The following is a 23200-nucleotide window of genomic DNA, read 5'->3' as shown; positions in this document are numbered from 1 at the left end:
TGTGAATGCTGCCTGCCACTGAATGCAAAGTTCGAAATGGGCGAGTGAACCATACTCAGCTCATCTGCAGCAGAAGGAGCTGCATTATAGTGCACAGCATTGCTTTGGAGTCGAAGTGATGAGCACCATGGTATCAACGGAACCAGCCTCCCCGAACTGTTGACACAGTGCACTTGTCATACCAAAATGCAGACCCCAATGCAAGACAGGTACGTGTAGGCTTCTCACTGAGGCAATCGACCAGCAGGGCTATCACGATCTTTGATTGAACACTGATTCCACCGCTAAAAGCACTATATGTAGTGGTGGCTCACTAAGTCATCGTAGTAGTACAATCTTGACGCTTCAGCAATCGTCTCTGAAAATCATGAATCAACTACTGACTCTGCCAGGAAATTTACCAGTGGTAAAGTATGAAAATAGTTAACCGAAACTATTCCGTATTCTATATGCCAATCTTGCCACGCAACTGAGCTGCTCATGCCGCGCGAGCTCATCACTTTGCAGGTGGGCCAATGCGGCAACCAGATCGGGCGCCAGTTCTGGCAGTTGGCCCTGGAGGAGCACGCGCAGTACTCGAAGCGGGCCGTGTTCGACGAGAGCATGAGCAGCTTCTTCCGCAACGTGGACACTCGGTCCTCGGCGGACGTGCCTTTCAACGAGGGCCAGTCGCCCATCAAGTCGCTCAAGGCTCGGGCCATCCTCGTGGACATGGAGCAGGGCCCAGTGGCTGAGACCTTGGCCGGGCCTCTGGGCGAGCTCTTCGACCAGCAGCAGCTGCTCACGGACGTGTCCGGTTCGGGCAACAACTGGGCGCACGGCCACTGCGTCTACGGACCCAAGTACAAAGACCAGCTAGAGGACAAACTGCATCGGGCCGTGGAGCTCTGCGACTCATTGCAGTCGTTCTTTGTCATGCACTCCATGGGCGGAGGCACGGGCTCCGGCCTGGGCACCTACATCCTGGGGCTCCTGGAGGACCAGTACCCAGACGTCTACCGGTTCGCGACGGTCGTGTTCCCGTCGGAAGATGACGATGTGGTCACATCCCCGTACAATAGCATGCTGGCCTTGAGGGAGCTCACGGAGCACGCAGATTGTGTGCTGCCCATTGAGAATGAAGCGTTGATGGACTTGTGTGCAAAGATCGACAGAGGGACGAAATCGGCTGCGGGGATTCCAGGGTTTGGCAACTCGTCATTAGGGGAGGAGTCCTCCTCGCGGGTGGTGGATGGCTCGAGGTTGACGGACAGTGTGGACTTGAGGGAGCTGGAGCATTTGTACAAGAGCGGGAAAAGACCATCAACGAAGCTGGTGAAGAAGAAGAACGTGGCGGCTCGTCCTGGCGCGCAGAAGAAGCCGACCAAGACCAGTGCGTTCGGAGAAATGAACAATATTGTGGCGCGCTTGCTGACGAATCTGACAAGCTCCATGCGGTTCGAAGGCTCGTTGAATGTGGACCTGAACGAGATCACAACCAACTTAGTGCCGTTCCCCAAGCTTCACTTCCTGTTGTCGAGCATGAGTCCTGTGTTCGCCACATCCGACCCACGACAGCAGCCTCGACGACTGAATCAAATGTTTTCGGACGCATTTCAAAAGTAAGTTGTGACGACGATACTGCTCGCAGCAATGAGAAACTCATATCAACGTTTGCTGTTGCAGGGACCATCAATTGATCAGGGCAAACCCTCGCGCTAGCGTGTACTTAGCGTGTGGGACTATTGATGCGAGGAAACGTCGAAGTGTCGGACATCAACGCTAATATCCAGCGTCTGCAAGTCGGAGGTGCGCATGATTCACTGGAACCAAGAAGGTTTCAAGGTCGGCGTATGCTCGGTGCCGCCTGTGGGGCAAAAGTCATCGCTGCTATGTCTGTCGAACAATTGCTGCATCCGAGAGACGTTCGAGCGTCTGAACGCACGTTTCCACAAACTCTACAGTCGCAAGGCACACATGCACCACTACACCGAGTTCATGGATGCCGGCATGCTTGATATGGCACAGGAGAACACGCGATACCTCATTGGAGAGTACGCGAAGCTAGAGCGCTCTTCCGATGGCACTCAACCTGCGGTAACGCGAAGCACCAGGCGATTGCAGCCTCTCTTCTAGCTCAAGTCAGTGCGAATATGAGCAGCAAAACGTATATTGAGGCCGTTGCAAGACTGAGACGATCCGAAGACCGGGGCCGACATCGTGTTGGTGCCGCTTCACACCAAATGTTGGTGTTTACTCCAGGGGACCTTTTCTTCATTGCGTAGGACACTGCAGGTCGATAATCGTTGGGTGGAGCATGCAGCGAGGGCAAGCGTTGAGGATATTTTGCGGCAAGATTTTCTGTGTTCGCGCAAAAGTGCTGGTCATCGACTGTGATGGGATGGCTTGCAAGTGGGTTCAGCGTTTCACCCGCCCGCCCTACTCGTGTGTATTTCCGTTGTTAAATGCAACGGCGTGCAGCGCATACTTGACGCAAAGGCTCATTCTTGAAAACTCCTTTTGATGCTGGAGCGATCACGGCTGGGCTCAAAACCGTACGACACCTTCAGCAGGAAACACCATCGTGCGGGTTCCAAGTTATTCAGAGCATCTGCACGATTCAAGTGGGGATATCGAGTCCGGAGCGCTTTTGAGAATTGTGAAACCTGTTAAGCGAAGAAGACGGCATGAGCGGCTTGAGCGATCCGTCGCTAAAGGACATTGCACTAAGACTCTCACGGTCGGGCTTTTCACAGCATGAATACGAAGTGGAGGGCGACGCCAATTGTCTGGAACACGGACGAACAAAGGGCAAAGTAGCTTCAAAAACCAATTTTGTCGGCGTAATATCGCCTCCTAGTCGATCGCTGCAACATTCACAGCAACTGGGTCAATTGGAAAGCGACGACGTTGAAACCGGTCCCAAGCAACCTGCCGTGAACATTTGGGACCGACGGTGGTGTGGACTTGCACTCCACAGCGTCGTCGTCGGTATTGTCAGCACCGCCTTGCCGCTAAGCGTCTACCCCTTCCTCACGTGCAACCTCAACATGGAAGGCACCCAAACACTCTCGGCACGCGCGCTACTGGGACTGCCGTGGGCGCTCAAGCCGATCTTCGCGTTGTTCGTCCACTGCTCCCCGCTGCCAAGAGCTTTCCGTCTCCGCAGCGCTATGGTGCTAGGCTGGGCCGTCGCGTCGGCTGCGTTGGTCGCCATCTTCTTCCGAGACCAGCCGACGCCCTACTTCCAGGACCGCAAACTGGTCGGTACGCCGCTTGTGGAGGTGTCAGCGCAGCAGATGAGCTCAATCAATTTGGATGCTCCGTCGCACGGCGCCTACTACGTCGTGCTCATGTGTGTGGCCTCCGTGGGTTATGTGCTAGCGGACGTAGCGGCGGACGAACTAAGTCGCGACGTGGCGACGCACCACTTTGGCGTGTCCGAGTCTCCGCAAGCTGAGGACGGCGTGTTTCAGCCAGTGATGACCAAGTATCGAGTCTTTGCAATGCTTTTCTGCTTTTTGCTCATGGGTGTTGGTATGAGCGGATGGGACTACGGTGGCGACTTCGACTTCTCGCTCGAGTACACGCAGGTGATGCTGCTGGTAGGGCTAGTGGCGCTTCTCCCCGTGCTGTTGCTGAGCTTTGGTGTGAGTGAGACAGCACGAGAGCGTCGGTCGCTGAGGCAGTCCCTGCGTGAGATCTGGTCGCTGGTGCACAAAGCGCGGCCTGAGCAACGTGCTCCTTTGCCGCTTTATGGGCGGCGTCTGTGCCGGCGTGAGCGCCACGGCAGTGAACCCCGTTGCGTTCTACTACGCTGGTGTGCAGCCTCTGAACGACACCGTCGTGTCCTTCGTGGCCATCTGCGTGGTACTGTGGGGCTTGAACTGGGTCGACAAGAAGGGTTGGGACGTGGACTACCGTACCGTGATCATCGTGGGCACAATCATCACGCTTGTACTGGATTGCGGCGCCACGCTGTTCACGATCTGGGGCCTCGTCCGCAGTCAATGGTTCTGGATCGGCTTGCCGGTCATGGAGGCCATCCCGTCGGCGCTGGACTACACCATTTCCACGGCGGTTTTGAGTGAGGTGGCAGACCCGAATGCACACACGACGATGAGCTCGTTGGTGACGAGTGTGTCCTTCTTGGCGGGCCCGCTCGGTCTCGCTGTGTCCAAGTGCATCGACGCGCAGTTTGACGTGACGAACGAGGACGTCATGACGGACACGACGCCCGTGCGAGAGCAGATTATGGCGACGTTTTTCATCGCGTACGGGATGCAGCTCGCATCGCTGCTGTGGTTGTTTGCGCTTCCGAAGCATGAAAAAGATGCACGGGAACTAAAGCTGCGCGATAGCACATCGGCTGCTCGTGGCGCGGGTCTATTGATTCTGCTAAGTGCAAGTCTGCTACTCGTGGTAGCAGTGCATTCACTCTCGGTGTTCGAGCCGACATCGTGTCTGGGCGTGTCCGGCGGCAAAGGGTGCTGAACAGTGACTCGGATGACCAGTGGAATATCCCGAATACTCGGTGGAGAGAGTGTGCACGGCTCCTGCGTTGCGGTGTCAGTGCTCCCCGTCCAATGCAGAACATTGCTGATAATACTCCGTCTTTCTTCACAGACGTTTCTAAGCGGTTCGTCATAGAAATCCAGCAAGACCGAGAAGAGGACGCTCATGAAGCTGCTAGCGGAGACCAACAGTACGCCCGTAGAGTGATTCCATTCAGCTTCTCATAACTTCCGATCCAATGCAATTTCGCCTGACGTCAGCGAGTATTTTACGCGGCCAACATCATACCCCAGTGACCACGAGGCGGACTTGCAGTAGAAGGTACTAGGTCGCGACAGGATGAAGTACAGCGGCAGCAGCCTTTGTTTGCGTCGTCTTGAGGCGTAGTCGGTCGCCCAGCGGCTCCGTCACCCGCCCGCGTGTCCGCCCTCACGTGCATGTAGCTGGCGATCAGCAGCTTGTTGCTTCCTTCAATAGGTCCGTTCGCACGGTAGCTGCCACGATGCACGAGCGCTTCTGTATCGTAGCTGTAGACCTTCTGCTTTCTTCCTTCAGCAAACTCGTTTTGGTGGTACCAGTTCAGCAGGTACAAAGCGCCGAGCGAACTCTTCATCACTGTGATCGCATCTCGTCGTTTCGTGAGTTCAGGCTGCGCCTCACGTTTGCTCAATGTGTGATCACCCACCAGGAACGGATCACTTGACCTTGCACTTGGTTTGAGAAGATCATGTGAGCGCGTTAGAGTAGCGAAAGCCGTCGCACAGTTGAAATTGCTCCCGCATCTTGTCATCTCGTGGAATGCGCTCAAATGTACCGACTCGGAAACCCAGGTCTCCTGCGTAGGCATCCACAAGTGCTGTGCCAAGCACCGACTCACGCAAATATGGCGTTGATGCAGCAACTCCCGCAGCTGCAAAACCTCCCGACGGTGACAAAAAGGCTCCAACAGCAGCATCGGCAATGTTCTGCATTAGACGGGTAACACTGACACCGCAACGCAGGAACCGTGCACACCACTCTCTCCACCGAGTATTCGGGATATTCCACTGGTCATCCGAGTCACTGTTCAGCACCCTTTGCCGCCGGACACGCCCAGACACGATGTCGGCTCGAACACCGAGAGTGAATGCACTGCTACCACGAGTAGCAGACTTGCACTTAGCAGAATCAATAGACCCGCGCCACGAGCAGCCGATGTGCTATCGCGCAGCTTTAGTTCCCGTGCATCTTTTTCATGCTTCGGAAGCGCAAACAACCACAGCAGCGATGCGAGCTGCATCCCGTACGCGATGAAAAACGTCGCCATAATCTGCTCTCGCACGGGCGTCGTGTCCGTCATGACGTCCTCGTTCGTCACGTCAAACTGCGCGTCGATGCACTTGGACACAGCGAGACCGAGCGGGCCCGCCAAGAAGGACACACTCGTCACCAACGAGCTCATCGTCGTGTGTGCATTCGGGTCTGCCACCTCACTCAAAACCGCCGTGGAAATGGTGTAGTCCAGCGCCGACGGGATGGCCTCCATGACCGGCAAGCCGATCCAGAACCATTGACTGCGGACGAGGCCCCAGATCGTGAACAGCGTGGCGCCGCAATCCAGTACAAGCGTGATGATTGTGCCCACGATGATCACGGTACGGTAGTCCACGTCCCAACCCTTCTTGTCGACCCAGTTCAAGCCCCACAGTACCACGCAGATGGCCACGAAGGACACGACGGTGTCGTTCAGAGGCTGCACACCAGCGTAGTAGAACGCAACGGGGTTCACTGCCGTGGCGCTCACGCCGGCACAGACGCCGCCCATAAAGCGGCAAAGGAGCACGTTGCTCAGGCCGCGCTTTGTGCACCAGCGACCAGATCTCACGCAGGGACTGCCTCAGCGACCGACGCTCTCGTGCTGTCTCACTCACACCAAAGCTCAGCAACAGCACGGGGAGAAGCGCCACTAGCCCTACCAGCAGCATCACCTGCGTGTACTCGAGCGAGAAGTCGAAGTCGCCACCGTAGTCCCATCCGCTCATACCAACACCCATGAGCAAAAAGCAGAAAAGCATTGCAAAGACTCGATACTTGGTCATCACTGGCTGAAACACGCCGTCCTCAGCTTGCGGAGACTCGGACACGCCAAAGTGGTGCGTCGCCACGTCGCGACTTAGTTCGTCCGCCGCTACGTCCGCTAGCACATAACCCACGGAGGCCACACACATGAGCACGACGTAGTAGGCGCCGTGCGACGGAGCATCCAAATTGATTGAGCTCATCTGCTGCGCTGACACCTCCACAAGCGGCGTACCGACCAGTTTGCGGTCCTGGAAGTAGGGCGTCGGCTGGTCTCGGAAGAAGATGGCGACCAACGCAGCCGACGCGACGGCCCAGCCTAGCACCATAGCGCTGCGGAGACGGAAAGCTCTTGGCAGCGGGGAGCAGTGGACGAACAACGCGAAGATCGGCTTGAGCGCCCACGGCAGTCCCAGTAGCGCGCGTGCCGAGAGTGTTTGGGTGCCTTCCATGTTGAGGTTGCATGTGAGGAAGGGGTAGACGCTTAGCGGCAGAACCGTGTCTTCGGCTAGATATGTAGTCGAAAAAGATTTATTTACAAATGCAACCACAGCTCGAGCATGTGATTGGATGGTTTAGATTCGACAGCTGCCACCCTCAACAGGCAGTTGTGTCGGTCGTAGGCCCGAGCTTGATGGGCTGCGATCACTCTGACGGCCATACTCAATTGGCATTCGCGGCGGAAGACACCATCGACCTGTGGACACCTCGACCCGACGCAGGTAATGCCTACAAGTCCCTCCGAGAGAAGCTCAAGCCTGCCATGTACGCGTGCGGACTGTAGCCATGTTTTGTGCATGTACAGCCAATTTGAGACGGGCCCTGCAACAATCAAGATCCGGTCAGCTCACGTGAGCAACCATCTCTGCGTGAGTAAAGAGTTCGCAGTCGCTGCTGGTTGCGGGATGAAGGGTGCGCGGCCACTTGTTCACGATGGCAGCCTTGAACGCTTCCAGAGGGACCTTGGGAGTTGGAATCGGCTGGCGCTCTCGTGCTCTCGTCCCTGTCCTATCCGAAGAGAAGGAGGGTCTGTGCCCGTAAGCTTCGGGCTCCGTAATCTGCTCCCTGAAAACCTCAGCTTTGGTGAGCCTGTGTGGTCTGAAGGAAGCAGCTGGACTCCATTCTATTCGCGGGTTACGCAGGCTATCGCAGCAGATTAGAGCCCATATGCGGCAGATATTCCTCTCACCATCTGGAGATTTATGGTTCATGGGCTGCGTTCGCAAAGGTTCCACCTGGCGTCGGCACTTGATAAAGCTTAACGCCTCTTTCATTTTGCGATTCATCGGCGGGAAGCGAAAACTGCCATTGCTGGCCAGTACTTCAAAGGCGCTACTGCAAACGTCATAGCAGGCCAAGCGCTCGGACAAGAACACGGAAGTCATGGGCCCATTTGTTGATCCGTCCGCGAAGGATCTCATGGAGAGAATATCGCCCTGGAGCCTGTCACAGCACGAACATACGAGGAGTTATCTCCACAATCCAGAGCAGGCGAAGCAAACACCTCCGGAGCAAGCCAAAATCACACCTGAAAGCGCATTCACTGTGTTAGGATCGCCACTCCATGCAGAGCAGCGTACTCGAAGCGAGCTTGATAAGTCCAAGAGCCTAGGAGACCAACCTGCCGTGAACATTTGGGACCGACGGTGGTGTGGACTTGCACTCCACAGCGTCGTCGTCGGTATTGTCAGCACCGCCTTGCCGCTAAGCGTCTACCCCTTCCTCACGTGCAACCTCAACATGGAAGGCACCCAAACACTCTCGGCACGCGCGCTACTGGGACTGCCGTGGGCGCTCAAGCCGATCTTCGCGTTGTTCGTCCACTGCTCCCCGCTGCCAAGAGCTTTCCGTCTCCGCAGCGCTATGGTGCTAGGCTGGGCCGTCGCGTCGGCTGCGTTGGATCGCCATCTTCTTCCGAGACCAGCCGACGCCCTACTTCCAGGACCGCAAACTGGTCGGTACGCCGCTTGTGGAGGTGTCAGCGCAGCAGATGAGCTCAATCAATTTGGATGCTCCGTCGCACGGCGCCTACTACGTCGTGCTCATGTGTGTGGCCTCCGTGGGTTATGTGCTAGCGGACGTAGCGGCGGACGAACTAAGTCGCGACGTGGCGACGCACCACTTTGGCGTGTCCGAGTCTCCGCAAGCTGAGGACGGCGTGTTTCAGCCAGTGATGACCAAGTATCGAGTCTTTGCAATGCTTTTCTGCTTTTTGCTCATGGGTGTTGGTATGAGCGGATGGGACTACGGTGGCGACTTCGACTTCTCGCTCGAGTACACGCAGGTGATGCTGCTGGTAGGGCTAGTGGCGCTTCTCCCCGTGCTGTTGCTGAGCTTTGGTGTGAGTGAGACAGCACGAGAGCGTCGGTCGCTGAGGCAGTCCCTGCGTGAGATCTGGTCGCTGGTGCACAAGCGCGGCCTGAGCAACGTGCTCCTTTGCCGCTTTATGGGCGGCGTCTGTGCCGGCGTGAGCGCCACGGCAGTGAACCCCGTTGCGTTCTACTACGCTGGTGTGCAGCCTCTGAACGACACCGTCGTGTCCTTCGTGGCCATCTGCGTGGTACTGTGGGGCTTGAACTGGGTCGACAAGAAGGGTTGGGACGTGGACTACCGTACCGTGATCATCGTGGGCACAATCATCACGCTTGTACTGGATTGCGGCGCCACGCTGTTCACGATCTGGGGCCTCGTCCGCAGTCAATGGTTCTGGATCGGCTTGCCGGTCATGGAGGCCATCCCGTCGGCGCTGGACTACACCATTTCCACGGCGGTTTTGAGTGAGGTGGCAGACCCGAATGCACACACGACGATGAGCTCGTTGGTGACGAGTGTGTCCTTCTTGGCGGGCCCGCTCGGTCTCGCTGTGTCCAAGTGCATCGACGCGCAGTTTGACGTGACGAACGAGGACGTCATGACGGACACGACGCCCGTGCGAGAGCAGATTATGGCGACGTTTTTCATCGCGTACGGGATGCAGCTCGCATCGCTGCTGTGGTTGTTTGCGCTTCCGAAGCATGAAAAAGATGCACGGGAACTAAAGCTGCGCGATAGCACATCGGCTGCTCGTGGCGCGGGTCTATTGATTCTGCTAAGTGCAAGTCTGCTACTCGTGGTAGCAGTGCATTCACTCTCGGTGTTCGAGCCGACATCGTGTCTGGGCGTGTCCGGCGGCAAAGGGTGCTGAACAGTGACTCGGATGACCAGTGGAATATCCCGAATACTCGGTGGAGAGAGTGTGCACGGCTCCTGCGTTGCGGTGTCAGTGCTCCCCGTCCAATGCAGAACATTGCTGATAATACTCCGTCTTTCTTCACAGACGTTTCTAAGCGGTTCGTCATAGAAATCCAGCAAGACCGAGAAGAGGACGCTCATGAAGCTGCTAGCGGAGACCAACAGTACGCCCGTAGAGTGATTCCATTCAGCTTCTCATAACTTCCGATCCAATGCAATTTCGCCTGACGTCAGCGAGTATTTTACGCGGCCAACATCATACCCCAGTGACCACGAGGCGGACTTGCAGTAGAAGGTACTAGGTCGCGACAGGATGAAGTACAGCGGCAGCAGCCTTTGTTTGCGTCGTCTTGAGGCGTAGTCGGTCGCCCAGCGGCTCCGTCACCCGCCCGCGTGTCCGCCCTCACGTGCATGTAGCTGGCGATCAGCAGCTTGTTGCTTCCTTCAATAGGTCCGTTCGCACGGTAGCTGCCACGATGCACGAGCGCTTCTGTATCGTAGCTGTAGACCTTCTGCTTTCTTCCTTCAGCAAACTCGTTTTGGTGGTACCAGTTCAGCAGGTACAAAGCGCCGAGCGAACTCTTCATCACTGTGATCGCATCTCGTCGTTTCGTGAGTTCAGGCTGCGCCTCACGTTTGCTCAATGTGTGATCACCCACCAGGAACGGATCACTTGACCTTGCACTTGGTTTGAGAAGATCATGTGAGCGCGTTAGAGTAGCGAAAGCCGTCGCACAGTTGAAATTGCTCCCGCATCTTGTCATCTCGTGGAATGCGCTCAAATGTACCGACTCGGAAACCCAGGTCTCCTGCGTAGGCATCCACAAGTGCTGTGCCAAGCACCGACTCACGCAAATATGGCGTTGATGCAGCAACTCCCGCAGCTGCAAACCCTCCCGACGGTGACGAAAAGGCTCCAATAGCAGCATCGGCAATACTCTGTATTGGACGGGGAGCACTGACACCGCAACGCAGGAGCCGTGCACACTCTCTCCACCGAGTATTCGGGATATTCCACTGGTCATCCGAGTCACTGTTCAGCACCCTTTGCCGCCGGACACGCCCAGACACGATGTCGGCTCGAACACCGAGAGTGAATGCACTGCTACCACGAGTAGCAGACTTGCACTTAGCAGAATCAATAGACCCGCGCCACGAGCAGCCGATGTGCTATCGCGCAGCTTTAGTTCCCGTGCATCTTTTTCATGCTTCGGAAGCGCAAACAACCACAGCAGCGATGCGAGCTGCATCCCGTACGCGATGAAAAACGTCGCCATAATCTGCTCTCGCACGGGCGTCGTGTCCGTCATGACGTCCTCGTTCGTCACGTCAAACTGCGCGTCGATGCACTTGGACACAGCGAGACCGAGCGGGCCCGCCAAGAAGGACACACTCGTCACCAACGAGCTCATCGTCGTGTGTGCATTCGGGTCTGCCACCTCACTCAAAACCGCCGTGGAAATGGTGTAGTCCAGCGCCGACGGGATGGCCTCCATGACCGGCAAGCCGATCCAGAACCATTGACTGCGGACGAGGCCCCAGATCGTGAACAGCGTGGCGCCGCAATCCAGTACAAGCGTGATGATTGTGCCCACGATGATCACGGTACGGTAGTCCACGTCCCAACCCTTCTTGTCGACCCAGTTCAAGCCCCACAGTACCACGCAGATGGCCACGAAGGACACGACGGTGTCGTTCAGAGGCTGCACACCAGCGTAGTAGAACGCAACGGGGTTCACTGCCGTGGCGCTCACGCCGGCACAGACGCCGCCCATAAAGCGGCAAAGGAGCACGTTGCTCAGGCCGCGCTTGTGCACCAGCGACCAGATCTCACGCAGGGACTGCCTCAGCGACCGACGCTCTCGTGCTGTCTCACTCACACCAAAGCTCAGCAACAGCACGGGGAGAAGCGCCACTAGCCCTACCAGCAGCATCACCTGCGTGTACTCGAGCGAGAAGTCGAAGTCGCCACCGTAGTCCCATCCGCTCATACCAACACCCATGAGCAAAAAGCAGAAAAGCATTGCAAAGACTCGATACTTGGTCATCACTGGCTGAAACACGCCGTCCTCAGCTTGCGGAGACTCGGACACGCCAAAGTGGTGCGTCGCCACGTCGCGACTTAGTTCGTCCGCCGCTACGTCCGCTAGCACATAACCCACGGAGGCCACACACATGAGCACGACGTAGTAGGCGCCGTGCGACGGAGCATCCAAATTGATTGAGCTCATCTGCTGCGCTGACACCTCCACAAGCGGCGTACCGACCAGTTTGCGGTCCTGGAAGTAGGGCGTCGGCTGGTCTCGGAAGAAGATGGCGATCAACTCAGCCGACGCGACGGCCCAGCCTAGCACCATAGCGCTGCGGAGACGGAAAGCTCTTGGCAGCGGGGAGCAGTGGACGAACAACGCGAAGATCGGCTTGAGCGCCCACGGCAGTCCCAGTAGCGCGCGTGCCGAGAGTGTTTGGGTGCCTTCCATGTTGAGGTTGCACGTGAGGAAGAGGTAGACGCATAGCGGCAGAACCGTGTCTTCGGCTAGATATGTAGTCGAAAAAGATTTATTTACAAATGCAACCACAGCTCGAGCATGTGATTGGATGGTTTAGATTCCACCCTCAACAGGCAGTTGTGTCGGTCGTAGGCCCGAGCTTGATGGGATCGACGCTGCTGCGATCACTCTGACGGTCATACTCAATTGGCATTCGCGGCGGAAGACACACATCGACCTGTAGACACCTCGACCCGACGCAGGTAATGCCTACAAGTCCCTCCGAGAGAAGCTCAAGCCTGCCATGTACGCGTGCGGACTGTAGCCATGTTTTGTGCATGTACAGCCAATTTGAGACGGGCCCTGCAACAATCAAGATCCGGTCAACTCACGTGAGCAACCATCTCTGCGTGAGTAAAGAGTTCGCAGTCGCTGCTGGTTGCGGGATGAAGGGTGCGCGGCCACTTGTTCACGATGGCAGCCTTGAACGCTTCCAGAGGGACCTTGGGAGTTGGAATCGGCTGGCGCTCTCGTGCTCTCGTCCCTGTCCTATCCGAAGAGAAGGAGGGTCTGTGCCCGTAAGCTTCGGGCTCCGTAATCTGCTCCCTGAAAACCTCAGCTTTGGTGAGCCTGTGTGGTCTGAAGGAAGCAGCTGGACTCCATTCTATTCGCGGGTTACGCAGGCTATCGCAGCAGATTAGAGCCCATATGCGGCAGATATTCCTCTCACCATCTGGAGATTTATGGTTCATGGGCTGCGTTCGCAAAGGTTCCACCTGGCGTCGGCACTTGATAAAGCTTAACGCCTCTTTCATTTTGCGATTCATCGGCGGGAAGCGAAAACTGCCATTGCTGGCCAATACTTCGAAGGCGCTACTGCAAACGTCATAGCAGGCCAAGCGCTCGGACAAGAACACGGAAGTCATGGGCCCATTTGTTGATCCGTCCGCGAAGGATCTCATGGAGAGAATATCGCACTGGAGCCTGTCACAGCACGAACATACGAGGAGTTATCTCCACAATCCAGAGCAGGCGAAGCAAACACCTCCGGAGCAAGCCAAAATCACACCTGAAAGCGCATTCACTGTGTTAGGATCGCCACTCCATGCAGAGCAGCGTACTCGAAGCGAGCTTGATAAGTCCAAGAGCCTAGGAGACCAACCTGCCGTGAACATTTGGGACCGACGGTGGTGTGGACTTGCACTCCACAGCGTCGTCGTCGGTATTGTCAGCACCGCCTTGCCGCTAAGCGTCTACCCCTTCCTCACGTGCAACCTCAACATGGAAGGCACCCAAACACTCTCGGCACGCGCGCTACTGGGACTGCCGTGGGCGCTCAAGCCGATCTTCGCGTTGTTCGTCCACTGCTCCCCGCTGCCAAGAGCTTTCCGTCTCCGCAGCGCTATGGTGCTAGGCTGGGCCGTCGCGTCGGCTGCGTTGATCGCCATCTTCTTCCGAGACCAGCCGACGCCCTACTTCCAGGACCGCAAACTGGTCGGTACGCCGCTTGTGGAGGTGTCAGCGCAGCAGATGAGCTCAATCAATTTGGATGCTCCGTCGCACGGCGCCTACTACGTCGTGCTCATGTGTGTGGCCTCCGTGGGTTATGTGCTAGCGGACGTAGCGGCGGACGAACTAAGTCGCGACGTGGCGACGCACCACTTTGGCGTGTCCGAGTCTCCGCAAGCTGAGGACGGCGTGTTTCAGCCAGTGATGACCAAGTATCGAGTCTTTGCAATGCTTTTCTGCTTTTTGCTCATGGGTGTTGGTATGAGCGGATGGGACTACGGTGGCGACTTCGACTTCTCGCTCGAGTACACGCAGGTGATGCTGCTGGTAGGGCTAGTGGCGCTTCTCCCCGTGCTGTTGCTGAGCTTTGGTGTGAGTGAGACAGCACGAGAGCGTCGGTCGCTGAGGCAGTCCCTGCGTGAGATCTGGTCGCTGGTGCACAAGCGCGGCCTGAGCAACGTGCTCCTTTGCCGCTTTATGGGCGGCGTCTGTGCCGGCGTGAGCGCCACGGCAGTGAACCCCGTTGCGTTCTACTACGCTGGTGTGCAGCCTCTGAACGACACCGTCGTGTCCTTCGTGGCCATCTGCGTGGTACTGTGGGGCTTGAACTGGGTCGACAAGAAGGGTTGGGACGTGGACTACCGTACCGTGATCATCGTGGGCACAATCATCACGCTTGTACTGGATTGCGGCGCCACGCTGTTCACGATCTGGGGCCTCGTCCGCAGTCAATGGTTCTGGATCGGCTTGCCGGTCATGGAGGCCATCCCGTCGGCGCTGGACTACACCATTTCCACGGCGGTTTTGAGTGAGGTGGCAGACCCGAATGCACACACGACGATGAGCTCGTTGGTGACGAGTGTGTCCTTCTTGGCGGGCCCGCTCGGTCTCGCTGTGTCCAAGTGCATCGACGCGCAGTTTGACGTGACGAACGAGGACGTCATGACGGACACGACGCCCGTGCGAGAGCAGATTATGGCGACGTTTTTCATCGCGTACGGGATGCAGCTCGCATCGCTGCTGTGGTTGCTAGCTCTGCCTAGGAATGCTAGCGAAACCCACGCCATCAGAGTTCGGAGCGACGCGTCGGTAGTACGGGGCATGGGTCTGCTAGCGTTGATGGCTTTGAGTATGCTGTTCGTAGTGGTAGTGCACACGTTGTCGGTCTACCAACCGACATCATGTCTTGCTGTGTCCGGCGGCAAAGGGTGCTAAGGTATGCAAATTGATATACTCGCGTTGAAATTGCCTTGAGGCTGCGGTACGCTGACGGGATCAAGTGCCGATCGCAACAGCTGAAGCCATGTCAACCTTAGAAACGCAGGCAATGGTCTTCAATATGGATCGTGCATTCAACTTTCAAAACACTGACGCTAATTACCACCGGAAAGAGCGAACGCAGCAACTGAGTCGACTCCCTCACGGTGTCGCTGTGCTGCGAACTACTGCAACGCAAGTCCTGAGCGCTTAGGGGTTGTACATGAACTCGCTCAGGAACTGGGTCAGGTTCTCCGGCTTGGGGACCGTGGCAAAGCCCTTCTCGTAGGCGTACTCGGCCACAGCCTCAGCAATCTTGAGCGAGACGTTGCGGATCGTGGAGAGCGGCGGGTAGACGCAGCCAGTCTCCAGGTCGGCGGGGGTGGTCAGGCTCGCGAGTGTCTTGGCGGCGATGATCATGATCTCATCGTCGACATGGGTCAGACCGGCCGCTACAATGCCGAGGCCAATGCCCGGGAACACGTACGAGTTGTTGCCTTGACCAGGCACGAAGCGCTTGCCGTTGTACACAACAGGGTCGAACGGGCTGCCACTGGCGAAGATGCACTTGCCGTCCGTGAACGTGTAAGCCTCCTCGGCCGTGCACTCGGCCTTGGACGTGGGGTTGCTCAGGGCGAAGATGATCGGGCGCTCGTTGATCTCGCACATCTTCTGGCAGACCTCCTTGCTGAAGGCCTTGGCGATGGTGCACACACCGATGAGGGCCGTGGGCTTGATCTGGTCAATAGCCGACGAGAGGTCCGGGCACGCGGGGGCGTCGTGGGCGAACAGCAGCTTGTGGTGCTGCAGGGACTCCTTACGGGACTCGACAATGAGACCGCGCGAGTCTACGAGCCAAATCTGCTTGCGAGACTCCTCCACGGTCTTGCCAGTCTCCTGGGCGATGGCCTGGGCGATCAGCTCAGCGATGCCCGTACCGGCCTCACCGGCGCCGAGGAACAGGAAGGTCTGCTCGGAGATGGGCTTGCCCGAGAGGGGCACAGCAGCCATTAGGCCACCGAGCACAACTGAGGCCGTGCCCTGGATGTCGTCGTTGAACGTGCAGTGCGTGTTCTGGTACTTGCGTAGCAGTTGGAAGGCGGTCGAGTTGCCGAAGTCCTCGAACTGCAGCAGCACCTTGTCGCCGTACTTGGCCTTGGCAGCGTTCATGAACTCGTCCACGAGTTGCTCGAACTTTTCTCCACGGACGCGCTTCTGGCGCAGTCCGATGTAGAACGGGTCGGCCAGGTACTCCTCGTTGTTGGTGCCGCAGTCCAGCACGACGGGGAGGCACATCTGGGGCGGAACACCGGCGCAGGCCGTGTACAGCGACAGCTTACCGACAGGAATGCCCATACCGTTGGCGCCCTGGTCACCGAGGCCAAGAATGCGCTCGCCGTCCGTGAAGCAAATGGCGCGGATGTCCTTCTCCGGCCAGTTGTCGAGGATCTCGGCGACGTGGCCGATGTCGTTCACTGAGATGAAGAGGCCACGCGGCTGCTGTGAGTAGTTGTGGCTGAACTCCTGGCAGCCCTGGCCGACCGTGGGTGTGTACACAATGGGCATGAGCTCGGGCGTGTGCTCGATGAGCATGCGGTAGTACACGTCCTCGTTGGCGTTCTGCATGTTCTGCATGAAGATGTACTTCTCGATGGGCGACGTCTTGCGGCGGATCTGGGCCATGGCGCGCTCCGTCTCGAACTCGATGGAGGAGACGGCGACCGGCACCAGGCCGCGCAGGCCAAGGGTCTTGCGCTCCTCCTCGGAGAAGGCCAGGCCCTTGTTGGCGATGGGCGTGCGCATGGCGGTGTATCCGGGCGTGGACATCTTGACGGCGGGAGGTGGTTGGAGCGGTGGTAGCTTGGTAGAGACGAAGTACGCGCGAGCCGGCAAATGCAAGAATGAAGCTGACCTCGAGGCCACGTCAGTTTGGCTCGCCGTGTGAAGGGGCGCGACAGGAACGACTTGGGCATTGTATGCCATAATATCGGTGAATCTCGACCTGTAATACCTTGTTTTAGCCGATGGCATGTAGCGGGTGTGCCGTGCACTTTCAGACGCTGACATACTGCCAGAGTTAATACCCTAACCCAACACCGTCACATGATTGCGCAAAGAAAGGATTTCCCCGTAAAACCCACGGTTTAGTCTGGGTTTTCACGTTCGAATTGTACATAGTCGCGCGGAGGGTTTTGGGACATGAACGGGGGCTGCTTGGTCTTGATAATCGTGCCGCGTTTCCAAGGCGCGCCGGCCACCATCCGTCCGCTCTTTTGCATGCTAGCCGCGTTCACGCGCGTCAAGCTGCTTGGCCTTGCATTCCCGCCTCACAGTGCCGGCAACGTCAGGGGTTCGCGCAGCGTAAACTAGACAGCCAACTCAGGTCTGCTGCCGGCATTGCCTCGCGGTTTTTGCTGCCGTTGCCGATTAAAACGCTCCGGAATGGTTGGCGCAGGGCCGGCTATCAGAACGGTGAGCCTTGATGGTCGCCACCTCGACGCCTACGCAGTGCAGCAAAGCAACTTGCCCCGGAGTGACGTCGAGGCTAGCATCTCTCCACGACACGTGGAGCTCCGTGGCAGCCGAAGCGCAAAAGACGGACAGCGGCATGCTGGCTGACTGCGCAAAGGAAGCTGGGCTCGGACTGCTTTGCTGCTTGGGCAGCTTTACTTCAACAAACAAGTCTTTTCACCCAGTCTGGGTGGCTTAAATAACCCGTATATGTACAGATTATGTGACTGTGTTGTTTCGCGAAACCACATTCGTGACACTGTCTACGTGGCAATGGCCCGCTTATGGTCCGAACAAAGAGAGCAGTGAACATGTCGTTTACGGGTTGGTTGGCCGGCCAGCAGTTTGCTCGCTCGGCTTGAGCCGCGCTGCCTGCCAATTCTGATGGCGCGAATGCAATGGTAAATTAGAATTCCCGGCGGAATGCGTCGTGCGGCCAGAATGGGGTTCCACCATGGTGCGTCTGCAAGTATCGAAACGCAAGCAGAACAAGACGCGCTCAGGGCTGTTTGCGTGTGTCATAGTTGAAGCGCTCGTCCGTAAAGCGCTCTTGCAGACGATATCCTCGAGTATTTTGTTAGTCGAGTGCAACAGCTCGAGACAGCAAACGTTCGAGCAGCATGAAGGCGCGCCGCAGCTAGCGCTCGATCTCGATGCAGGCTTTCATGGACGTTGGCATTACCGTCACAAAATAAGCGGCAGTACTTGACGCGAAGCAGAGATCGCTTTCCACACTGGGCCTGACTACAGTAGCTGAGTCTCGTACGTGGCAGGTTGAAGCACGTTGGTTTAACAAATGGGGCTGCTGGTTCCGCCCAAGACGTCGGCGTCAAACGCGAGTCACAACGGCAGCATTTTCATTGCTCTGCACCGCACCTCCATCGACGAGGCGTTGTCACGGAGCTCGCTTCGAGCAAAAGCCAAGCCGGTCCGCGTTGCACAGCAGCAGGTCATGGCCAAATCACGTGAGCAGTGTCGAAAGCTTTGAAGGAGCCTTCGGGTCGAAGTGCCCAAGCAGCCTGCTTACATGTAGCAGGTGCCGCTAGTTGCCTCTTGTGTGAATCGGGATGTCTTGCGCAACCCTCACGGCTTCATCGCCTTCGCCTACCAGCCGCACGAGTGTAAGATGTATGAGCTCCCAGCCTCATGAATTCGGTATACATATAGAACTGTAATGCCGCTGGGGCGCGGCAACTAAGCTGCCTGTTCAAAGGACACGAGAGCATCGGAGCGCGCTGTCCCGGAGGTGTTTTACTTCTGTGTTCGTTGCAAGTATTGACACCACCCAACGAAACTTTCCAGCTCGGTTATTCAAATCGAAAGTGGCCATTCACTTGATTAAATTATGGTGTCCGCAGCAGGCATTTTCGCCAATTTCGACAATGGTGCAGGTGTCCAAGGCGCTCGCCGGCACGGGTGCGGCGCTGTCGCCGCGGGTGTTGGTCAAACTGCAGGCGCAAGTACAGGCCATGGTGCGCTGCCTCAACTGCCCCGGAGGTCCCTGGTACGAGCAGCAACCGACAAGAATTGGCCGCGGTCTACGCTGGACATGCCCATTGACTGGCTGTGCTGCTCTCTGTGCTATGCCAATTGTTACCGTAGGGACGTGGGCGTGATGCTTACAACGGAAAACCACGTTCAGAAGCTCAATCGTCGGTACCGCAAGAAGGACAAACCCACCGACATTTTGTCCTTCCCGTTCCACAAAGTAGGCTCTAGCTTTCGTAGACTTCCGATCGACTGGCGAAGAGCTCACTGGAGTTTGGTTGTATGCTATGGGGGCTTTAGGTGATATCACCCGGACGATTTCCGCGTGTCAAGACGAGGGAGGAGCGCTACCTGGGCGACATCTACATCAGTCCGGCGTACGTGCGACGCCAGTGTGAAGACCCGCAGCTTGAAGAGATCACGACGCTGGAGGAGCGACTGCCAGTGCTCATGGCCCACGGACTCTGCCACTTGATGGGGTGAGAACACTTGGGTGTCGTGTTATCAAAGTGTTGCTATTCGACTGACAAAATACTTGTTGGAATGGCTGTAGATACGACCACGAGCAGGACGATGACTACGAGCGTATGCAGGAGGTCGAGACCTACATTCTCAGTCGCTACCCACAGTTTCTCCCGCCTGCATTTGCCCCCGACAGCACCTCAACGCCACCAACTGATGAAGAGCCATCGCAAAATTCATCGTAGGCAGGTGCAACTTCAATGCAGAACGCAACAATAGTTTGATTATTGGCAAGTAGTGGGGTCTCCTTCTATCGGGTGCACCAAGCTCTCGTGCCAGGGTAGAGCTCGGGCACTCGCTGGGATACGTAAGTTGATGACGCTCTAAGTCCGGTTCTCGATCATATCGTACACCACGCTCGTCCCCGTCTTCATGATCATGGTCGTGAAACTCGCATGGATGAGACGTGCCACGAAGCCCGTGGTGCCGAACGATAGCATCTGGTTCATTCCGCCGGCGCGGTACTGTTGTCGGAAGAGCTCCACCACCGACACCTTGACGCCGGCCTTGGACGCCTGCTGGATCTGCGCCACCATGACGTCCATGGGCAGCGTGAGCGCCGCGCTGAACACGCCGCCGAGCAGCGACGAAATGATCTGCTGGCCAGTCGTGAGCTTGCGGTCCGGATCCTTGCGCTTGTACACGATGTTCTCGGCCTGCACGGAGAAGAAGAAGCGCGTGGACCAGTCGGCCACCCGCTTGAGCGAGAACATGCCCGAGCCCTTCATGAGCGCGGACACGCCTTCCTTGTGGATGACCTTGACACCGATGCGCATGGAGCGCGACATGGTCTCGAGGGGCGTCATGTGCTGGCGGAAGACGGGGTCCGTCATCACGCGTGTCTTGAGCAGCAGCGTGGGGCTGAGCACGAAGCCCTGGAAGCCGCCACCGATGCCGCCGGCGATGACCTCGGACGTGCCTTTGCTGAGCCTTTTGCTCTCGACCATGGGGGTGAGCGCCGTGCGGGCGATGGAATGGCCCCAGGCGAAGACGGATCCCTTGGCCACGCCCTGCAGTGCGCCCCAGGGGAAGAATCCGTCCCAGATGCCCACGAGGCCCTTGGCGTGCATGATCTCCTTGGTCAGGTGCACGTACGAGAACTGCGGCTTGGTCTGCTTCATGATCTTGATGAACTCGAGGTAGTGGCCCAACGCGAACTCGTACGAGAGGCACACACCGGCGCCCACGAGCAGCTTGACGCCTGCCTTCTCGGGCTTGGACTCCTTCTTGGTGCTGAGCGCCAGCGCGGGGCTGCGGTACGCACTCAGCGCCAGCGGGTGGAACGTGGAGGTCGAGCGGTTCTTCGGCCACGCAGCGGAACCGGTCACGGCGCTGGTTAGCGAGGGAGAAAGCATGGGGCGAGGGGGGGCGAGAGGCTTCTGGGCAGGTTTGGCAATGGGGGTACGTAGCGCTTCGTTTGGATTCGTGCTGAAATCGAAGAGGATGGGGAAGCGATCCACAATAAGTGGGGTTGTCTTGCTTTATGTATGTAAAGTGGTGTACACGTGGTGTGGCAGGCCACGTGTGTTTCTCTGGTACGGTGCGAGTGAGCAATCGCTTGAAGTGCGTCTTTGGGACCAGGCAGATCTTTGCATTCCATCAGCGCCGGGTGCCGTCAACCTCGGGCTTTAGCCGCATGGAGAGAGCTGCTGCCAGCATCTCTCTCCATCTGCTGCTTGGCGCCGAGTGGTGCACTTATTGCGGGGCGCAGACTTTTGATTTGCGCAATGCTTCAGCTTCAAGTACCACGAGCTTGAACTCACGCGGGAGCTCCACGCACACTTGATGTCCTTCCAACAGCGCGCGGGGCTGGTGGTCGAACAAGGAGGCCATGCGCACGGTAACTTACATTTTGTAAGACACCACGTCTCAGTTGGAGAGCAGTCGGCGGTCTTGCATGTACATTGCAGAGAATCGGTGCATTATTCTGAAGGTCTGTCGACGGTTACGGCGCCCCAAGCAGAAAAAAAGATACGGAACGGATGGTCCTCCGCACGGCTGAAGGGCGCTGCTTCAAGCGGTTCTACATGTACTTCGTAGTCCAGTGTAGTGGCGTCTAGCAATTGCAGGCAAGACCGCTGGGGTTTGAGGTCCGCCACCACCGCAAAATCGTCGACACATGGCTTCTAGCCCACTTATTCCGGTCTTCGCCGCTGCAGATCGCGCCGGAGTTTGCAACGACGAGTGCAACGAGTGCCCCACATGCCCAAGCAGCGCGAGACGACCAAGCAACCGGTTCGTATCTTTGCTTCAAGTCGCCGAGCGCTCGGGGCGACGCAAATCCTGCGTGCAAGAACAGCACCCAAAAACGTCCCCAACGAGCAGTATGCAGCGGTCGAGGCTCGAGCGTCCATCGGACCAGTCTGGCTGCTATGAGCGCAGCAAATCCTGCCAAGCTAGGGAGTTGACCGTGATGACTCGGCACTTGATCGTGCTCGCTTGCGGTTGTCAACTTCACGAAGCTGCTGTGATCCGGATGTTCCTGCGTCGAAGCACTCGCATGCGAGACTTCCCCGCATTTCTCGCCTTCGCTATGGCAAATTGTGGCCCATCCATTGCCAAAATTGCCAGCCCGCCTGCGTGTCTCCGGTAAGTTCTTCCATTCACCCAAGCTGGTGCCACCAGCACGTTGCTTGCTTACGCCAGCCGCATCAAATCTAATCTAGTTCGGTACCCCGAATTGTACTGGAACCTGCAGCTAGAGGGGCAAATCTCGAGCTGCAGTGGCTCAGGGTTGGGCAGTCTCGGAACCCCCACAGTATAGAGCTGTTTAGCGGTGTTTGGCGAGGTTACCCCAAACGCGTTTAACGCAAGTGAAGGCAGCGTTCCAAACCGAAATAGCTTAGTGTGATTGTATCGTTAACGGCACCTCTTATACTGCAGTCGCTGTGGCGAATCTGCAAACCTGGTTGCATGACAAAGCGAGACCTCATTTTCCAGCGTGGTTGTTCTCCCAAGTGTCAGCAACGTCGTAGGGACAAGTTCTCGATGGGAGCTAAACAATGACACACAAACATCAATCGTATACTAAACACCGGAGTGTACTAAGTGAGCCAGGTCTACTTAGCACACACCGCTTGGCTCGTTGGAAGAGGTCCGACGCTAAAGTATTCAACGAGTCGGCAAAGACTTCGTCCTACTCGATGTACCGCAGCTGTCTACCACATCTCGGACGCTGGTCTGCGCCGTCGTTAAACAATTAAACAACCGAGTCAACAGCACGGGATCACAACGCTGTCTACATGCTCATGTTGAAGTTGACATGCTATTGTAGTGCGCTAGTCGCGAGATTTGGTTCGGAGATCTATCTGCAGCTCTCCGCTTTCAGAGTTGGACCGATACCAGGAAATACATGTCCATACCGGCATTCCGCACACGTGCGGAGTTGCTTAAGCAGCTGGGTCTCCTGGCAACCGGTCAATGCGATCTGGTACACCGGCATTGAGCCTTCCTGGCCGCACTGCTTCACACATATTACAAAAAAAGGATGCATATCGATACATTTTACGGTGATGAATGCCAGCAGAAACAACGCTACGACTGAAGCAGGCGCTGCGACTCGTCGCGCCAGAACGTTTTCGTGGCGACTGATGCTCGCGGGGAATCATGACGTTTGCTACGTGCATTGCTGACTGCTGCGT

At 57.1% G+C, this 23200-nt stretch overlaps 16 protein-coding genes across 19 annotated transcripts; 8 read left to right on the top strand and 8 right to left on the bottom strand.

The window, feature by feature from the left end:
• Nucleotides 1-480: 480 nt before the first annotated feature.
• Nucleotides 481-2115, top strand: KRP23_14782 (Tubulin epsilon chain; the record flags this gene model as incomplete). Its single annotated transcript, XM_067885646.1, has 3 exons — nucleotides 481-1601; nucleotides 1666-1704; nucleotides 1773-2115. The coding sequence occupies 3 exons, from the start codon at nucleotides 481-483 to the stop codon at nucleotides 2113-2115; spliced, it is 1503 nt and encodes a 500-aa protein (XP_067737295.1).
• A 551-nt stretch (nucleotides 2116-2666) lies between these two features.
• On the top strand, nucleotides 2667-3663 carry KRP23_14781 (uncharacterized protein; the record flags this gene model as incomplete). The annotated part of the gene is made up of 2 exons (XM_067885645.1): nucleotides 2667-3572; nucleotides 3643-3663. The coding sequence occupies 2 exons, from the start codon at nucleotides 2667-2669 to the stop codon at nucleotides 3661-3663; spliced, it is 927 nt and encodes a 308-aa protein (XP_067737294.1).
• Nucleotides 3664-4014: 351 nt separating this feature from the next.
• KRP23_14780 (uncharacterized protein) lies at nucleotides 4015-4473 on the top strand (the record flags this gene model as incomplete). Its single annotated transcript, XM_067885644.1, has 1 exon — nucleotides 4015-4473. One exon carries the CDS (start codon nucleotides 4015-4017, stop codon nucleotides 4471-4473), a length of 459 nt encoding a protein of 152 aa, XP_067737293.1.
• Nucleotides 4474-4762: 289 nt separating this feature from the next.
• KRP23_14779 (uncharacterized protein) lies at nucleotides 4763-5284 on the bottom strand (the record flags this gene model as incomplete). Its single annotated transcript, XM_067885643.1, has 1 exon — nucleotides 4763-5284. The coding sequence occupies one exon, from the start codon at nucleotides 5282-5284 to the stop codon at nucleotides 4763-4765; it is 522 nt and encodes a 173-aa protein (XP_067737292.1).
• A 276-nt stretch (nucleotides 5285-5560) lies between these two features.
• Nucleotides 5561-6019, bottom strand: KRP23_14778 (uncharacterized protein; the record flags this gene model as incomplete). The annotated part of the gene is made up of 1 exon (XM_067885642.1): nucleotides 5561-6019. The coding sequence occupies one exon, from the start codon at nucleotides 6017-6019 to the stop codon at nucleotides 5561-5563; it is 459 nt and encodes a 152-aa protein (XP_067737291.1).
• A 351-nt stretch (nucleotides 6020-6370) lies between these two features.
• KRP23_14777 (uncharacterized protein) lies at nucleotides 6371-8186 on the bottom strand (the record flags this gene model as incomplete). The annotated part of the gene is made up of 4 exons (XM_067885641.1): nucleotides 6371-6391; nucleotides 6462-7060; nucleotides 8057-8080; nucleotides 8174-8186. The coding sequence occupies 4 exons, from the start codon at nucleotides 8184-8186 to the stop codon at nucleotides 6371-6373; spliced, it is 657 nt and encodes a 218-aa protein (XP_067737290.1).
• Nucleotides 7936-8927, top strand: KRP23_14776 (uncharacterized protein; the record flags this gene model as incomplete). Of its 2 annotated transcripts, none has more annotated exons than XM_067885640.1 (3): nucleotides 7936-8370; nucleotides 8426-8836; nucleotides 8907-8927. In XM_067885640.1, the coding sequence occupies 3 exons, from the start codon at nucleotides 7936-7938 to the stop codon at nucleotides 8925-8927; spliced, it is 867 nt and encodes a 288-aa protein (XP_067737289.1). The 2 variants fall into 2 exon arrangements, with proteins under 2 accessions (XP_067737289.1, XP_067737288.1); XM_067885639.1 differs by having other exon boundaries at nucleotides 8293-8370.
• A 350-nt stretch (nucleotides 8928-9277) lies between these two features.
• KRP23_14775 (uncharacterized protein) lies at nucleotides 9278-9736 on the top strand (the record flags this gene model as incomplete). The annotated part of the gene is made up of 1 exon (XM_067885638.1): nucleotides 9278-9736. One exon carries the CDS (start codon nucleotides 9278-9280, stop codon nucleotides 9734-9736), a length of 459 nt encoding a protein of 152 aa, XP_067737287.1.
• Nucleotides 9737-10025: 289 nt separating this feature from the next.
• KRP23_14774 (uncharacterized protein) lies at nucleotides 10026-10547 on the bottom strand (the record flags this gene model as incomplete). The annotated part of the gene is made up of 1 exon (XM_067885637.1): nucleotides 10026-10547. The coding sequence occupies one exon, from the start codon at nucleotides 10545-10547 to the stop codon at nucleotides 10026-10028; it is 522 nt and encodes a 173-aa protein (XP_067737286.1).
• A 273-nt stretch (nucleotides 10548-10820) lies between these two features.
• Nucleotides 10821-11279, bottom strand: KRP23_14773 (uncharacterized protein; the record flags this gene model as incomplete). The annotated part of the gene is made up of 1 exon (XM_067885636.1): nucleotides 10821-11279. One exon carries the CDS (start codon nucleotides 11277-11279, stop codon nucleotides 10821-10823), a length of 459 nt encoding a protein of 152 aa, XP_067737285.1.
• Nucleotides 11280-11629: 350 nt separating this feature from the next.
• On the bottom strand, nucleotides 11630-13447 carry KRP23_14772 (uncharacterized protein; the record flags this gene model as incomplete). Its single annotated transcript, XM_067885634.1, has 4 exons — nucleotides 11630-11650; nucleotides 11721-12319; nucleotides 13318-13341; nucleotides 13435-13447. 4 exons carry the CDS (start codon nucleotides 13445-13447, stop codon nucleotides 11630-11632), a joined length of 657 nt encoding a protein of 218 aa, XP_067737284.1.
• On the top strand, nucleotides 13197-14187 carry KRP23_14771 (uncharacterized protein; the record flags this gene model as incomplete). 2 transcript variants are annotated; one of them, XM_067885633.1, is made up of 2 exons in its annotated part: nucleotides 13197-14096; nucleotides 14167-14187. In XM_067885633.1, 2 exons carry the CDS (start codon nucleotides 13197-13199, stop codon nucleotides 14185-14187), a joined length of 921 nt encoding a protein of 306 aa, XP_067737283.1. The 2 variants fall into 2 exon arrangements, with proteins under 2 accessions (XP_067737283.1, XP_067737282.1); XM_067885632.1 differs by having other exon boundaries at nucleotides 13554-14096.
• Nucleotides 14188-14537: 350 nt separating this feature from the next.
• Nucleotides 14538-14996, top strand: KRP23_14770 (uncharacterized protein; the record flags this gene model as incomplete). The annotated part of the gene is made up of 1 exon (XM_067885631.1): nucleotides 14538-14996. The coding sequence occupies one exon, from the start codon at nucleotides 14538-14540 to the stop codon at nucleotides 14994-14996; it is 459 nt and encodes a 152-aa protein (XP_067737281.1).
• Nucleotides 14997-15248: 252 nt separating this feature from the next.
• KRP23_14769 lies at nucleotides 15249-16865 on the bottom strand (the record flags this gene model as incomplete). Of its 2 annotated transcripts, none has more annotated exons than XM_067885629.1 (1): nucleotides 15249-16865. In XM_067885629.1, one exon carries the CDS (start codon nucleotides 16863-16865, stop codon nucleotides 15249-15251), a length of 1617 nt encoding a protein of 538 aa, XP_067737279.1. The 2 variants fall into 2 exon arrangements, with proteins under 2 accessions (XP_067737279.1, XP_067737280.1); XM_067885630.1 differs by having other exon boundaries at nucleotides 15249-16394.
• A 2066-nt stretch (nucleotides 16866-18931) lies between these two features.
• KRP23_14768 (Endoribonuclease YbeY) lies at nucleotides 18932-19744 on the top strand (the record flags this gene model as incomplete). The annotated part of the gene is made up of 4 exons (XM_067885628.1): nucleotides 18932-19053; nucleotides 19152-19257; nucleotides 19338-19516; nucleotides 19591-19744. The coding sequence occupies 4 exons, from the start codon at nucleotides 18932-18934 to the stop codon at nucleotides 19742-19744; spliced, it is 561 nt and encodes a 186-aa protein (XP_067737278.1).
• A 138-nt stretch (nucleotides 19745-19882) lies between these two features.
• Nucleotides 19883-20914, bottom strand: KRP23_14767 (Citrate/oxoglutarate carrier protein; the record flags this gene model as incomplete). Its single annotated transcript, XM_067885627.1, has 1 exon — nucleotides 19883-20914. One exon carries the CDS (start codon nucleotides 20912-20914, stop codon nucleotides 19883-19885), a length of 1032 nt encoding a protein of 343 aa, XP_067737277.1.
• Between the last annotated feature and the right edge of the window lie 2286 nt (nucleotides 20915-23200).

The sequence above is a fragment of the Phytophthora ramorum genome, assembly GCF_020800215.1.
Source record: "Phytophthora ramorum isolate Pr-102 chromosome Unknown Phyram_PR-102_s0022, whole genome shotgun sequence".
Lineage (NCBI taxonomy): Eukaryota > Oomycota > Peronosporomycetes > Peronosporales > Peronosporaceae > Phytophthora > Phytophthora ramorum.
This window is presented reverse-complemented; position numbering and strand designations above follow the sequence as displayed.